Source organism: Perca flavescens, chromosome 9 (assembly GCF_004354835.1).
Source record: "Perca flavescens isolate YP-PL-M2 chromosome 9, PFLA_1.0, whole genome shotgun sequence".
NCBI lineage: Eukaryota > Metazoa > Chordata > Actinopteri > Perciformes > Percidae > Perca > Perca flavescens.
In genome coordinates, this window is record NC_041339.1 from 427,282 (window position 1) to 443,818 (window position 16,537).

The following is a 16,537-nucleotide window of genomic DNA, read 5'->3' on the forward strand; positions in this document are numbered from 1 at the left end:
TAGTGTAAAATATGACCTTGTTTTTTGCCACACACATCTGCATGTTTTGGTACACAAATGTATACCAATGTCTTCATAATTCGTGATGAACCAATAGAAGAAGTTGCCCAGACAGATGAAACTGGGGCCCAGCTGCACCCTCCCTGTCTCCTCCGGCTCACATGACGTCATTTTATATTACGGCTGTCAGTTCAGCGGAGAATGAGGAGAGGCCGCGCATGCGCAAAGGGAAAAAAAAAAATCACCCCAGCGTCACGGAGCGGTGCAGCAGCAGTGTGTTCCTGCTGAACGGAAAGCAGCACTAGCACCTTTTCTATCCAGCATCTTCAACAAGCGACACCGAACTCGAGTGGGAACACACGGCTACACTCAGACTGTCCTCTGCCTCCTCAACATGTCCGTGGGCAGTGACTTTGGAAACCCTTTAAGAAAATTCAAACTCGTCTTTCTGGGGGAGCAAAGTGGTAAGACATGTTTCATTCTCCCCAGAAGTTCATTTCTGGTCGTGTGTGTGTGTGTCTCAAGTGAACCCGTTGCACCTGCTGGCCAGTCAGCAAGTTGATCTGGTTGAAGAAACGTAACGTTACATGTAGCTAGCTGGTCTGGTCTGGTCTGGCGGTCTCTTTGGAGTTGTAGCGTTTAAGTGAAAGATGAGATAAAACATGGCTTTACTGGTGAAATGTAGGCTATGTGTTTAGTTTGTGAGAGTGAGAGTGAGAGTGGGAAGGGGAGGGCATTATTTTAATCAAATTACCAGCATGTAAGGCTTCACACAATGGACTGGAGTGGGAATTGTAGCCTGCAATCTCTAAGTTTAACAGTAAAATTAAAAGAGGCTCTAATAAATCTTACATGCCTGCCTTGTAAAGCGTTTAAGCTGGCTATTAGTTTAAAACATTCCGGACTAGCTATTATGATTTATACAGCATCGCTTTGAATGAGTAATGCTCGGTAAATGATAGTGAAGATGTGCATGTAGCGAGAGTGTGCAGCCTCGGCTCGGATGCTGTGGATGATACTAGTGTGTGTTGAGACACACCCAGGTTGTCACTGGTGATGAGAGAACTTGTGTGGCTGCAGTCTCTGTCCTGGAGTTGTTCCAGTCTGCCTGCTGTGGCTGGCCAAGTTTGTGTTTTTGCATAAATTATTCTTTGAATATACAATCTCTGCATGACACACAATAAGACACCATTGTGAAATCTTGTGGAGACTGATTCATCTGTTTTTATCTATGCCTCCTTCCCAAGCTTTAGTCACCCCCACACCCCTCAGACATTCAAAAGCGTCTCCCTTTAGAGGCTGTAATGTGGCAACACAATTGTTTTCCACGTTACACTGAGCTGGCTGAGACATGATTTGAATCTTTAGGTTTTGGTTACTTGGTCTTTCTGAACAGGGCAGGTCTGTTGTTTATTGTGTAATTCAGAGAGGTCTTGAGCAGCCTAATGAACCACATTAGTCATGGTTCAGTCCTTCCGAAGGGTCCTATGTATCTTCCAGTATAGTTGGGTCATGCATTACATAGTATATTGTTCCATTTGCAACTTACTTATTATATCATACTGAAATTATAGTGGATATGTGTTGTCTAATATCTGTACAACCAAGCATTGGCTCTATACCTAACAAGGAACATTGAGATGCTTTAACTGAATTTGAAGCAGTCCTAAGAATGCATACTGACAACGCATGATGCCCTACAGTGCTTATGGTTAAGAGTAGTGCTGAAACGAGACACACAAAATCAATGCGTGATAAATCATCATTTTAAGTCACAAAATACCAATCATTCACTGGTTTCAGATTCTCTAATGAGAGGATTTTATATCATTATAAATGAAATCTCTTTGGGTTTTGGACTGTTAAAGACATGACGCTGGGCTCTGGGAAGATGTAATGGTCATTGTTCATTATTTTCAAATTTTTCAATTTTATTTTCAAAAAGCTAATTATTTAAAAAAAGAGACAATTAGTAATCAATAAGGAACATAATCATTAGGCTAGCTACAGACCTAGATTTTAGTGCATTGAAACTTGATCTTTTCACAGTTCTTTCATCTCTACATAAAAGTAAATTAGATATGTTACAAACATAGGCCTGTTGGTTGGCTTTACTCTTGGGCAATTTTATGATATTAAGTGCCAAGCAACAAGCCAAAGGGGATTTGGCTGCACAAACATAATGTCAGGGAGTGTACTGTATTAACAAGACCACGCAGCTGGCTGAATGTTTTGACATTTTAAATAATGGCCAAACTGGGCCGATTGAGAGATAAACAGACATCGTGTCTTATTCATCAAAAGGTAAAGTATTTAAAAGGATTTATAGGTTTACAGGAATGAATGTCACAGAGGATGAGAATTAATTTATCTGCTGTTTCAAATTGTTGAGTGTATGTGTGCTATGTAAATCTTTATTTTACTACAAATACCAAGATGAATCTCTCATTATTATCATTTAGATCCTGAATGAGCAACTGGTAGTAATATAAAAACAGAGGCTTCAGGTCTTCAGGTTACACAAAGTTTATGAATCTTTTTAGGTTTACTGCAGCTCCCTTTCTTGTCCTTCTCTCAGGGGAAGTCTACTTATTCTTCAGGTTTTTTTTGTGCAGGGTTTGTGAGCAATACAGTAAATGTGGGGGATTCTGTGGCCTGTAATATCTACAATAATTACAGATTAGTGTATATGAACATACAGTACATTGGTTGTTACTGACAGAGTAGGCCTGAATTATTATTATTATTATTATTATTATTATTATTAAAGGAAAATTTCTCATCAGTGACTTATTTTTCATCATAAGCAATGTAGACCACTAATTAAATTCTATAATGGTGCAATATCCTTTTGTCTTTGTTGTAGCTTAGACTCGTCGCTTATAAAAGGCCTTTTGTGGGATTTGTTTTTTTTTATTGGCAAAAGAAAATGTATGGGGACATCTATCAATTGTCTGTTTGTCCTGTTGAGACATACTTTATGCCACACATACACAATTGCAGAGTGTCTTTGTGTATTGCTCTAATGATCACCGAATCAGCATTTCCCATAATTACTGCTGACATCATCACCACCGCATGGTAATTATGGTAACTGCTGTAAAGTTTTATCCGCAAGATAAACCTTTGGCCTAATATAATCTCGGAGGTTTGTAGGCTTTTAGAAAGTAAGATGAATGGTTGGCCTCATTCTTTTAGTGCCTTTGGTAAAATGGCTTGACCTCTTAAGCCACTGGAGACCCTGGCTACAGGTCTGCAGCCAGTCTGGAGGAATGAAGTGTGTGCCTGTTATCAGTGCAAGGAGACTTTTATTTGTCAACCAGCGCTCAGCCAGACAGTGGCAGCGCCAGCCCCGTGTTTGATTGGGTTGTCTCCGGTCGAGCTGTGTCTCTCTCTGACATGTCTGCTATAAGTGCAGCTGGTGCCCAGGCGGGCGTGAATCCCGTCAGCTCTGCCTCTATCATTTATTAATGTACACGACCGGACTCAAGTAGGCTATGTTAGGAACGGGAGCACGAGTACAGAGGCTGCCGTGAAAAGACCACTTGTTTTTTCTGGGTTGATATCTCCTGTGTACAGTGAAGACACATAATGGTGGAAGTGTCTGAAAAATGTCTCTATAAAGGGAAAGATAGCATGATGTTCTGTTTTTCACAAAGGACTCAGTGAACGTCAGAGAGGTGCGGGCTCCAGATTAAGTGGGTGGAAGCAGGCAGAATGTTAAATGAGCTGTCAGGAAGTCTCTCCTCCTGCATACTTCTTTGGGTGTTTTCTACACTGCCTGTACAAAGGAGACTGGCTAAAGATTTCCTTGACAAAGCGGAAGGCTTTAAAGAGGCCAATCAGCTGTTTCCAAGTCTGTGTGCCCACGCTCCTGGTGGAAACAGCGTTTTCAAATTCCAGCCTCAGAGCTATCCACCAGGTCATTGTTAGAACACCTCAGATTACAGCTCTGCATTTATTGGGTTATAGTTTTGCCATAGGCACGTTTTCAAAAGAGCAATATTGGATTGTGCTTTGTAAAAGCTAATTGTTTGGAGGTAATCCCCTGCTGCATGCTTCATTTCACCTCAGACAAACAGATGGAAATACATTTGGTAGATGCATTCGCATGGCTGGCATGAGATCTTGCTCACTGAATCAAAATGCCATCTTCCATCTTTCACTGCACAAAGATTGACATCACACACAGACACTAGAGCTGGCTTCAGAATTCTGCTGAATCACTGGACCAATATGCTTCAAAGTAGTGTTTGGTTGGTTGTCTAATGCATCAATCACCGTGTCTCAAGGGGAAAGCTTTCTGAGCAAATAAAACTCTGAGTTTTGGCTTGCCCAGGCAGGGAGCAGCCAACACATTTCCTCGCTGAGGCTGTGAAAGCACAGATGTAGATGTAGATACTACATATTTACCCACACATGCATACATCAATAACATGCAGCTTTTTAATACCGAAAGTGTATGATAAGCAGAAATACTGTAGGAAATAGAAGCCAAGTACATCACATCCAATTCAGTAGGTTCAGCAACATAATCTTTCAGTTTATATTGGATGTATTGTCATCTGGTAATATGTTTGGCTCAGTACAGGCAAGTTTAATTTTAAACTGACGTCTAAAAACTGCATCCGGAGCATAATGTTTAGATAATGTATTTGCAATAATTGTAACACGTATTTCCTACCAGAAACTGAGACAAATATCTTGCTGATGTGAATTAGAGGAGGCTGGAGATAAAATGTGTTGAGATCACTGCTGTGATTGTTTTTTTTTTTTTTTTTTTTTTTTTTTATGTAGGTTGGTGTGTTTTAAATGGTTTTGTCTTTTCTGTTCCAGCTACTTGAAACTCTGTGCAACACCTTAGAAAAATAACAAAATAATGATGTCATTATAACACAGGCCATAAAGTAGTCCTCAATATTTATCTTGTTTTAACATTGTGATATACATTTTTTTTTATATTGCACACAAATGCAAAAAAAGATGCCAGTCCAACATTAGCAATGTGTTGAATTGTCACTCCTGCTCTGATATCTAGACCTTGGTAGGGCTGGGCGATATGGACCAAAAGTCATATCCCGATATATTTTGGCTGAATATCGATATACGATATATATCCCGATATTTTTTTCCGCAAAGTGAGAGCAAATGTTCAGTCAAAGCCAAAATCAAATATGACATGTCACAAGTAGTTTCATAGAAACAGTTGCAAAATCAAATAATAAACCGGTTTCTTCACCTGGTTCATGATTAAATGCTCAGCTGTTCAAATAATAAAATGTAAACCTAAATACTGTATAACAGGAGTACCTTTTTTGAAATCAAAGCTCCATATTTGTGATTCGTTCCAAAGGTCAATTAAGCTTTTGATATTAATATAATCTACTTTGTTCAAAATGTAATGCCTCATGCCTGTAAGCCTAGGTTTATAGTCCCATTCTTCCACTTGATACTGCTTCCACTTAAGTAAACTAAAAGATGAACTATCGACTACAAAACAAAGAAACTAATTAATGTGTTAATACAAAGAATATTTATTATGATCGGTTCACAGATCTGAGTCCAAATGGAAACTTCACCCTTCTGAACTAAGAGTTTCTGCTTCAAGGTGAAGTTTAAAACAGACTGAAATGTCCAGGCTCATTCCTCCACTATTTATTTCTGTATGTATTTATGCGTTACGTGTCATTTTAACGGGCACTGAGCTCCAGATCCTGCAGCCGCAGACGCTCTCTGCTGCCCGCTGTAGCTTCTCTCCGTCCGCCTGCCGCCGCAAACTTAGTGGAACTTTCCGCCGATATCGACATACAGGTCGTCCTGGACTACGTGTAAGATCCTACCGATCACCACTCTGTCTTTGGCGGTCCGATCTGGATCAGCGGGGACCCGGCGCAGCAGCGAGGCAAAGCTGTGTTTTTCCCGGGAAGAGACGCTGCGGCCCGGCCACGGAGCTCTCCGCCTCCCTCTGCCGCCGGAGCTCAGGTTGCTGGTCGAAGGCGGCATACATAATCATAAAACACATTGTCACCTGTTAAATGTTATTCATTGCTGTTTGTTCTTTTCATTTCCTCTATCGAACATAATTAAGCAGTACAAAAGTCCGGCATCTTTAGCGTTGATCTGAATGCTTCGGACCCCTGTTCCAAGATGGCGGCGGTTTTGACGTATGTTTAGAACCTCAAGGCGACATCTGTGTATATATCTATGGGAGCAAGGATCACATTTGAACTATATCGATATATGCGATATGGTCTAATTCCATATCTCATTTAAAAATATATCGATATATTTTTTATATCGATATATCGCCCAGCCCTAGACCTTGGCTTATGTAACATGCCTCCAGCTTAATGAGCAAATGTCATTTCACCATTTAGAAATCTTAACTGACTGTATGGACAGCTATAAACTTAAATATTTACATTTGACCCATAAAGTATAATATTAATGTGACAATTTAACCCTTGTGTTGTTGTCAGGTCAAATTTGACCCGTTTTCAAAGTTTCTTTATCAGAAATATGGGTTACTTTCAACCAAATTAACTGAAAATAACATGGATGGTTCCCAATGACGCTCTTCGCAAGTAAAATTAATGAGCACTACTTTCATTGAATTTTATGTATAATATATAAAATAATTCATAATTTCAGTTTTTTTTGACTCAGAAATTAGGTAATTATTTTATATAAATGAGATTATTTGACCATATATTAAACAATAAGTGTAAAACTAGTGGTAATAGGTTGGAAAGAAGTTGGCTAAGAAGATGTAACACAGAATTGGGTGATAATTTATACTTCATGCTTTATAAACTGGCAAAACAGACCGGGTTAATTTTGACCCGGGAGTACAACAAGCGCATGGTCGACGGGAGGAAAACACAAGGGTTTGAAGTGCATGCTTGAAAGTAATTTTGAGCAGTCGAGTAAATGCATGTTTTCACTGCTGCAGTACCACACACAAGCTTGGTTTGGTGCTGTGTGGAAAACGAACCAGGATAATATGATGCCACACCCATGAAACGACACATTGCAACATCATTTCCATAGGGGTTTGGCAAATTCAATTCTAGAAGACACCAAAACCACAATATCCTGATAATGATTTCAAACTAAATCTGTCCTTGTTCTGTGCCAGAGCATGTCATGCTGTGTAGAGAGCCTCAGGTGAAGGGTGGAGCAAAGTGGGGCCTATGACTCACAGGGCTGACTGGTAAGCTCTCTTCTGCTGAACCTCATCAGCTCCCCTTCACAAATGAGGAACCTTTCATTAAGTGAAAGGATGCTACCGCTAAATACGTACAGGTTTGAATCTCAATTCTAAATTCATAATATCTGTTCTTTTAGGGGTCTGGCTGTCCCAACATCATCACATTCCACTTAAACTGAATCCCATGACACAGCCAACAAGCTTTGGAGTAAAATAGAGTTACCAGACCTTCAGCTTGAAGGATTTTCCTTGAATGAGGGATTAAAGAAAGCCTGTCGATATTGACTTGAAGACTTGAAGATTGAAGTCCAGCCTACATTCCCTGAGCAACATCTCTGCTGCTGTAACATTTGATAATCTAGCTGTGTCTAAAGATAACTGGTCATCTCTTTCATTTCACATCATGTTCTGTCTTCCCGGCAAGTGTTCTTCTTCTCTGATGGATTAGGGGAAACGACTCCCTGACAGCTTTGATCTGCTATTGATCGGCTCAGCTGCCCACTAATGTGTGTAATTGATCATAAGGCATCAGTCCCAGCAACGTGTCAGGCTAGTCTTTCCATCCATGGCTTTGAGGCAACCACACATGTCTTGGAGCATGTGTGTTTTTTTTTTTTTTTGTCTTTACCTGTTTTTGGCCATGCTCAAGGCATGCCATCTAGGGATGGCAAGGCCGCTCAGTCACTCCACCACTTTGGTCCAGACACGTGTTTGCCATGAAAACATACAGGCAACGTCATTTTCTGTTCACGTTAACGCCGCATGTTAAAATCCGGTGCTAATATGGCACCGGTGCCCGGTATCTACCGGACGGAATATCAACGCGGATTTCGGTGCCTCATTACGATGTAACTTAAATGTCTGCGCTGCTCTCTGATGCTCCGAAACAGACGTTAGAGGCAACAAAGGCATCGCTGCTTGTCACGCTAGTAAACACTAATAACACGTTACACTTGGCAGCAGTAACGTTAGCCTACCGTTAGCTACAGTAGTTACTTGATTAAACATGGTTAAAATGCTGACAGCCAAACAGTGTAAAAGTGTGTCTGTATTCCAACAGCGGGACGTACAACAGTCAGCCGCTAAAGCTACGAGCTAACAGACACAAACTAGCACTGGTCGATGCTGTTGTCGGAAAAACAAAACAGACGGGACTAAATGTTGCGTTTACTTAAAACTGGTAAACCTCGTGGTTGTTAGGTTTTCAGTTCATCTGGACTCAGACTGAGACTAGATGGCATGCCTTGAGCATGGCCAAAAACAGGTAAAGACTTTAAAGACACACAAAAAAAAACACACATGCTCCAAGACATGTGTTGTTGCCTCAAAGCCATGGATGGAAAGACTAGCAAGTTACAGAAATCCATGAAACTTACTGAACTAGTCTCATTGGTCGCTTTTATGAGGATGTTGTTTGACTTGGAGGCAGCCACATCTGGCTGTAGATGTTTTACCTGATGTGTTTAGGATTCTGGTTGACTTTGAAGGATTTGCTGTTTTTATGTTTTTAGTGTTTTTGTGTATTTTGTATTTGCATGTACTGTGTGTGTGATTGTACTGTTGCCTGCCTTTGCAAGGACACTCTTGAAAAAGAGATTTTTAATCTCAATGAGTCGCTTCCTGGTTAAATAAAGGTTAATAAAAAAAAATAAGAAGTTGAAGATGAATCTTATGGACAAGGAGTAAGTTGGTTCGGTTGGCAAGGTTGAGGGGAGTGGGAGGTGGTGGTGGTGGTGTGGCAGCGAGCGTGTCAAAAAGCCAACCCAAAAATATACTGTAGTACAAAAATAAACAAAGCACAATTTCTCACTTGATTTATTACCTTAATTAACATTTTCATAAAGAGTTTATGGTCTCAATCGCTAGTTTCAAGTCTTTAATACAGCATGATATTAATTTGTAAATTATGGTTAAAACCGCTGACCTGTCAATTAGGACAGAGGCTTAGCAATGCTAACCATGACACTGTGTACAATAAAATAGCTGTGAACATGTTTTTGGATGTTGTCCACGTTTTCGTCTTAAACATTGACCCTCTCATTTTGTGTTTTCATTTAATCTAAGTTAATTGGAACATTTTGGTCGCCAAAAAAAACTCTTGTTCAGCACTCTGCCAACCGAGCTAACTTGTAACGTAAGGGAAAGTTTGCTGATTTTCTGTGTACTGCCATACATGCAGACGAATGGCTCCGTATCCGTGGGTAAATCTCCACTGGATGACTTGCCTCAGACAGTTGAAAAGCATTGACTTTTTCATTTAGCTTGAAGCAGTGCTGTGCCTAAGTACAACCTCACAGAGAAGCTAGCATGGCTGTGGACTATTAGCTTTGTTTCAACATTCATATTGTTGCACTTCATTTGGGACAAGATGAGAACCTTAATCCTCATCTGCTAAATCTTCTGTTGCGACACATTTCACAGTGCGTATAGAGCACATCCTTGAAGATTTTCAGAAAAATTGAGGGGCCTAAAAATAATATTGATCACTGTAAGTACTTTTTTATAATAAAACTTAACATTTTCTTACTTATTAAGAGGGGATTTCAATTCTGCAAGAACTGGTCTGCAGCCAAGGAATACCAAGCAGAGAGACGGTAGCGCTATACATATGCTGCACAGCTGAGTGGGCGTGTTCCCAAAGGCCCGCGGGAGAGCATAGCCTCAGTTATACACGCTGCCCACAATAAAATAGGATTTCAAATCTGTCTGCTGCCCATGCAGTGATGTAGAGAAACTGTCTGATTCAGTTCCACCCGCTTGTGTGCCAGTGAAAAGATTTTGGAAGCAATATCTGATGACACAGTTTTACAAAGAGCAAGAATAATATAGTTAAAAAGTGGGTACTGGTCTTATTACACTTGTAACTTCTTACCCTGCTTGTTAGAGGAAAAACTTCAGGAACAGATTTTTAAAGTCCCTCATATCTTTCAGCTGCAGAGACTACTGCAGACCATTCTCTCTAAATTGTGTCTTTGAAATAGATTGGGCTCTTGCTTAATGTGAGCTCTTTCGAGAGAGAGAGAGAGAGAGAGAGAGAGAGAGAGAGAGAGAGAGAGAGAGAGAGAGAGAGAGAGAGAGAGAGAGAGAGAGAGAGAGAGAGAGAGAGAGAGAGAGAGAGAGAGAGAGCCACTTAAACATAATCCCCCTTGCTCAAATAGAACGGCTCTGTGAATAAAATCCCCGCTGTGCAGGAAGGCTGTCATTTACCCAGCATGGGATGTGACACTTGACTGAGTTCAGCAGGTCTCCGTCAGTGTTTACCCTTTCCCCAGATGAGCCCTCATCACGGGGCTGCTTTAGCCTGCATCCAGCCTGCTGTAGTCTTGAAATGGATGTTTAGCTGTGTTTTTATTTATTGATGAGTTGTGTCAAGATGATATTAGTTAGTTAATGTTTTGAATGTGCACTGTTCAGTGCCGTAGATGTGACCGTAAGAATATATTGTCTCATTGAGATTCCATTGTGAGTACCATGCAGAAGGTCCTGCTGGGATTTATGGAGTGAAGGGAAGCTGAACATTCATCACTTCAGTTTACCATAGTAGGGAGGGTTTTATCTCAGAAATGAATCACTACCAGACAGGTGGCAGAGATGCCGTGGGACTGCAGCATTGTAGGACTGCTCACGATGTCAGTGTATTTAGTGACGGCTATTTTTGTGGGGTTACATTAGATTTTGTTCTTTTTAATCATATGTATTTCTGTCTTTCCACAGACTTTTTTTTTTTTTTTTACTGCTTATCCTGTCAGCATCCTTTGATGGACAGGAAGTCATCTCCAGGCCCTGTTTCAATCTTTAGTTTATTTTTTTTCTTCCCAGAAGCTGAATAATTCTTTAGAAGTTGATGCCTGTTTAGATGAGTACTTTGTCCCACACATTCCTGTAGCTGTGGGATATTTTAGCCTTGGAGCAAAGGCAAGCTTTGATTCCAAACACAATGGTTACAGTGCTAGTTTTGTTTCTGCTGTGGAACAAAGATCCAAAGGCAAACAAGCTACAATTTCATAGCGTGAGATCAGCCTTGAGGCAGCATCTCTTTGCTGGGCCCATCGTGACTGCTCCATACAAATATCACAACTATATTTTGTTAGAGACTGCTGGTTCCATGCCGATGTACAAATATGTCATAACTCTTTTCTGCTAAACTTGATTATACTACACTTCACTATAAGTCCCAGTCGATCATTTTGACCATATATAAATTACTGGGATATTCACATGTGTAATTGAATTGATTGACTTAAAATTAACAATTTTCATTTTGTGTTTTTCTTCACTGGTAATAACTAGTAGAGCTGTCAATATTTTTTAATATTCTAAATATATTTTAATATTTAATGCTCAAATTCAGCCTATTATTAATATTTACTAGTCGTAAAGTGTAGAAATACTGATCACAGGGTTTCCCCCAGGAAATTGTTAGCCGAGTTGGTAACCACCAGGATCGTGACCTATGTCATCTCAATTTACTTGCTAGCGTAAACAATACTTCACATGTATTAGATATTTAGCATTTGCTGTGTGAAATAGCACTTCTTCCCCGAGCCGTGGATGATGAGAGCTTGGCACAACATATTCAACAGTGTGTATTGTGGTGTTGGGTACCTTTCGCATCTGAACAAATACCTGTATCGATACCGGTACCTCAAATTCAGTTCCGGTATCCAACGGTACTTTTTTCGGTACTTTCCCCTCGGTCTGTTACAACAAAAAAATTTCAGTTGTAAAAATAATTCCAAACCTATTTATCCGAACATTCTGTTATTTATTCAGTATATTTTACACTGACAGAAATTAAATAAAAATAAACCCCTCCCTCTCTCCTCCCTACAACCTATTAAATTGAATAATTATTAAACTTGTATTCTTGTATTTGTATATTATTCTTTTTTTAGCCTGTTTTATTTTCATCATGACCGTTTTTAATTGCTCTTTAATGTTTTATGTAAAGCACATTGAATTGCCTTGTTGCTGAAAGGTGCTGTAGAAATAAAGTTGCCTTGCCTTACAACCTCAGCCTGTCAGTCAGTCACCAGGGCGCCAGAAACCATTGTTGTGCCTGCTTGTCTCATTCAGGATGATTCAGGAAGTGTAACGTCAACAGCACCGCGACCGCTTTCACCTCGCCATTAATATCGTGTGTGTGCGCGTGCGTGCGTGTTTGTGGGTTCGGTACCCAACTATGGAGCTAAATCAGGGCCAAATGTTTTGTTCATTTGAAAAAAATGTATATAGTTGAAAAAATAAAGCTTGAAATTGAAAATTTAAGTTTTGGTCAAAACTTGGAAAAAATAAAACCATGTATTCAAACTTAAAATAAGTGTACCAATTTTTCTTTCAGTTTGAATAAAATATAGATTCAATTCTGGAATTATTTTGAATAAATTATAAATTTTCATTTTTCACTTTAATATTTGTTTTCAGTTCCACATTTCATGTTTTCAGATTCAAAACTTATTTTTTTTACGCCTTCAAATCTTTTTTTTTTTCGTTTCAAATCTTTTTTTTTCGTTTTCATATCTGTTTTTCACTTTCAGATAATTTTTTTTCGGTTTCAGACTTTTGGCCCTGATTTTGCGTGGGGGCGTGGCTTCAACTCAGAGGGGCGTGGTATTATGAGTGACAGCCTAACAACGAAGGCAGAAGACTCCTCTGTCATGTTGACTTCAGGAAATGGTGTTACTGTGAGAACTATGACTGAATGCTTTCTATCCACTATATACATGTGATGTTTACTTAATAAACTGATGCAAGTGACAAAGTTCCATTTAAAAAATTGTATTGGACAACAAATGGTACCAATTACACTATAAGAGCAATAAACTGATTGTGCAGTTCGGCAGGAACAATGACTTCTCCCACTTCCATTATGACCTTGAATGTAGCACCACAGTATTCACTCGGCAGTCAGCATAGCGTCCGCTCCGCCAAGGCAACCTGCTGGCGCAGCCCACAGGTAAGACATGTGAAAGATATTAGCCTTTTTGAATAGATACTTTCGGACATTATCCCCGCAGTGGCATTTTTTTTGTCATTAACACATAAAGGGAAAATAGGTGGACAGCTGGAGATGAAGCATCGCTAGAACAAAAGTTAGCATTAATTAACGTTAGCTTCACACTAGCTGGTGTTTTTACACCAATTTTAGTGTCCAGCTCAAGTTTTTTGACTTTAACGTGTAGTGGTCTTTGTTAACCTCTGTTTGTCACAATGACCATAACTCGACAGTGGCTGCCTGCAGCCGTACAGCCTTATAAATGTAAAACATTATAGATAACTAACATTGCTAGTGTTACCTTTTCATGGTTAGTTTAAACAACATAACTTGTCCTGGTCCGCTTTGTTAATCAATCAGTCAATCAAAGCTTTTATTACGGACACACACGGTCCAGAAAACAGACAGTAAGACATACAAATACAAAAAGACAAGTTAGTGTATTCTGATACTTAAGTTAGGCTGTGGTAGAAGCCTTCAAAGTTTGCCCACTTGGCATATTTTGTAAGGCATAACTGTCATGCTGTTACATGTAACGTTATAGTGTAAAACGAATTTATCAGGCCAGAGCATTAATGTAAAGTCATATTTGTCTACTCTATAAAAGGAGACCTTCTTCACTGCAGCCAGTGTCAAGTTATGGTCATTCTGACAAACCGAGGTTAACAAAGACCAATACACGTTAAAGTAAAAAAAACTTGAGCTGGACACTGAAATTAGTGTAAAAACACCAGCTAGTGTGAAGCTAACGTTAGTTAATGCTAACTTTAGTGCTAGCGATGCTTGATTGCCAGCTTTGTCCAGCTGTCCACCTATTTTCCTTTTATGTGTTAATCACAAAAAAAAATGCCACTGAGGGGATAACGTCGCAAAGTATCTATTCAAAAATGCTAATATCTTTCACATGTCCTACCTGTGGGCTGGTGCCAGTGAATACTGTGGTGCTATAAGTCATACATGGAAGTGGGAGAAGTCATTGTTCCTGCTGAACTGCACAATCTGGCACAGTGTATTGCTCTTATAGTGTAATTGGTACCATTTGTTGTCCAAAACATTTTTTTAAATGGAACTTTGTCACTGGCATCAGTTTAAGTAAACATCACATGTATATAGTGGATAGAAAGCATTCAGTCATAGTTCTCACAGTAACACCATTTCCTGAAGTCAACATGACAGAGGAGTCTTCTGCCTTCTTTGATAGGCTGTCACTCATAATGCCACGCCCCTCTGAGTTGAAGCCACGCCCCCACGCCAAATCAGGGCCAAAAGTCTCAAACCGAAAAAAAAATCTGAAAGTGAAAAACAGATCTGAAACCGAAAAAAAAAGATTTGAAGCCGTAAAAAAAATAACTTTTGAATCTGAAAACATGAAATGTGGAACTGAAAACAAACATAAAAGTGAAAAATGAAAATTTATAATTTATTCAAAATAATTCCAGAATTGAATCTATATTTTATTCAAACTGAAAGAAAAATTGGTACACTTATTTTTAGTTCAAATACATGGTTTTATTGTTTCCAAGTTTTGACCAAAACTTAAATTTTCAATTTCAAGCTTTATTTTTTCAACTATATATATTTTTTTCAAATGAACAAAACATTTGGCCCCGATTTAGCTCCATACCCAACCCTAGTGTATTGAACACTTTCAGCACCTGTTTGTAATTTCTCTAATCAGATTTTTGATGCAATGCATATTTCAGTTTTATATATTTACTTTGATAACCCCACTGCTGTAGTCAACACTGAGAACATAGAGCATATCTGAGAATATTACAAGTATAACATACTGTAAGACTGGAACTGAAAGCGGTGTCCTCTTTTTCTGAGAGGATGCTGTCTTAATTTCTCCAACTGGCCTCTGCCCCGTGAGAATGGAATCTAATTTAAACATTAAAACGTCAGCTTGGTCTGTCTCAAGCCCTCTGGCCTCAAACAGTAGACATATGACTTCTATCTCCTTTCCCAAGGCAATCACAAACACCACAAGAGTCATATATTAAAGCTGGTGTCACACCTTGGTGAGTATGTAATTGTGTGTGTGCGTGTGTGTTACTATTCCTTTTAGTAACATCAAATGTCTCATTGGACAGCCCCAGCATAAGGGCTAAAATGGCTTTCTGAGTGCTTTATGTGTGCACGGGAGACTCAGCCATTGTTGAGTTTGAAAGCATGTTCATACATTATTCAGAGGAATTGGTATGGATGTGTCCTGGTTCATATTGCAAATTTTCTTCAGTCCATGACCGCCGTTTAGCTGTCAACATTTTAACCACTAATATTACCTGCTGCTAAGTGTAACGTTAGTGTTAACTATCATCACAAGCAGCGATGCCTCTGTTGCCTCTACGTCTGTTTCGGAGCATCAGAGAGCAGCGCAGGCATTAAAAAGTCACCGAAATGAGGCACTGAACTCCCTTTTGCTATTCCGTCCGGTAGAGACCGGTCGTTTGGCACTGGTGCCATATTAGCATATAACCCCGGCTTTAGCCCCCTATTGTCGGGTAACTCAACTACCAATTGACACACTATTTGTGTGCCTGTATCTTTTCACGGCAACCCTCCATAGACATTTATCGGCCTACTTTAAATAACAGCGACAGTAAAAATTGATTTCACACTATTATTATGGTTAAACTTTGCAATAAAAAAAAAAAAAAAGAAGCAGATCCACAAATGCATAACCATGCAGGAGAGAGCTAGGCTTAACATACCTGGCCAATGGAGCTTCATTATTTTAACAATGTCACGAAATGTAAAGGTTACAAGCAAGAGGCAGGATGTCATAGTTTCCTTCCAGACAGACAAAATGCAGACAAAGCTGGATAATTCTACATTTTAGTCACATAAATGTATAGCTGCAAAGAACTTACTCTTACCAGTTACCAGTTATGTGTTTGCTTAATTCACACATTATTCTAGGTATGTGGGGAAGAAGCTGGGTCCCACAGTTTGGCAGCCTCACATCTATCTATTATTGTTGAATCCAGCTCATCATTGCTCAGTTTTGGGATTTGCTGGTATGAAAATTGCAAGATCTTGAATTATTCTCTCATTGGAGGTAGGTCCTGGAACCCAACAATGTTAAGACTTTTGTTGTAACATTGTTATAAACATCTTCCAATGATGCTTTGGGTGAAGTAAAATATGACATGATGCTGATTCCAACGTGATATCATGACTTTGCGTAAACATACACACCCACTTTCTTAAGCCAAGTGGCGTGTTATCTGTACGCATTTTGAGCTATCTGCATGTATGTCTACACTGTATATAGCGGACGTAAACATTAGGGCTGGGGGTAAACGATTATTTATTAAACGATTAAACGG

General features: G+C 39.4%; 1 protein-coding gene across 3 annotated transcripts in view; it reads left to right on the top strand.

The window, feature by feature from the left end:
* Nucleotides 1-229: 229 nt before the first annotated feature.
* rab6ba (RAB6B, member RAS oncogene family a) overlaps nucleotides 230-16,537 on the top strand; it is a 58,316-nt gene continuing 42,008 nt past the window's right edge. For all 3 annotated transcript variants that reach the window (XM_028587307.1, XM_028587308.1, XM_028587309.1), the window contains exon 1: nucleotides 230-464. In XM_028587307.1, the coding sequence (XP_028443108.1) occupies nucleotides 395-464 (70 nt within the window). In that variant the 5' untranslated portion in view covers nucleotides 230-394. The remainder of the gene's footprint in view (nucleotides 465-16,537) is intronic.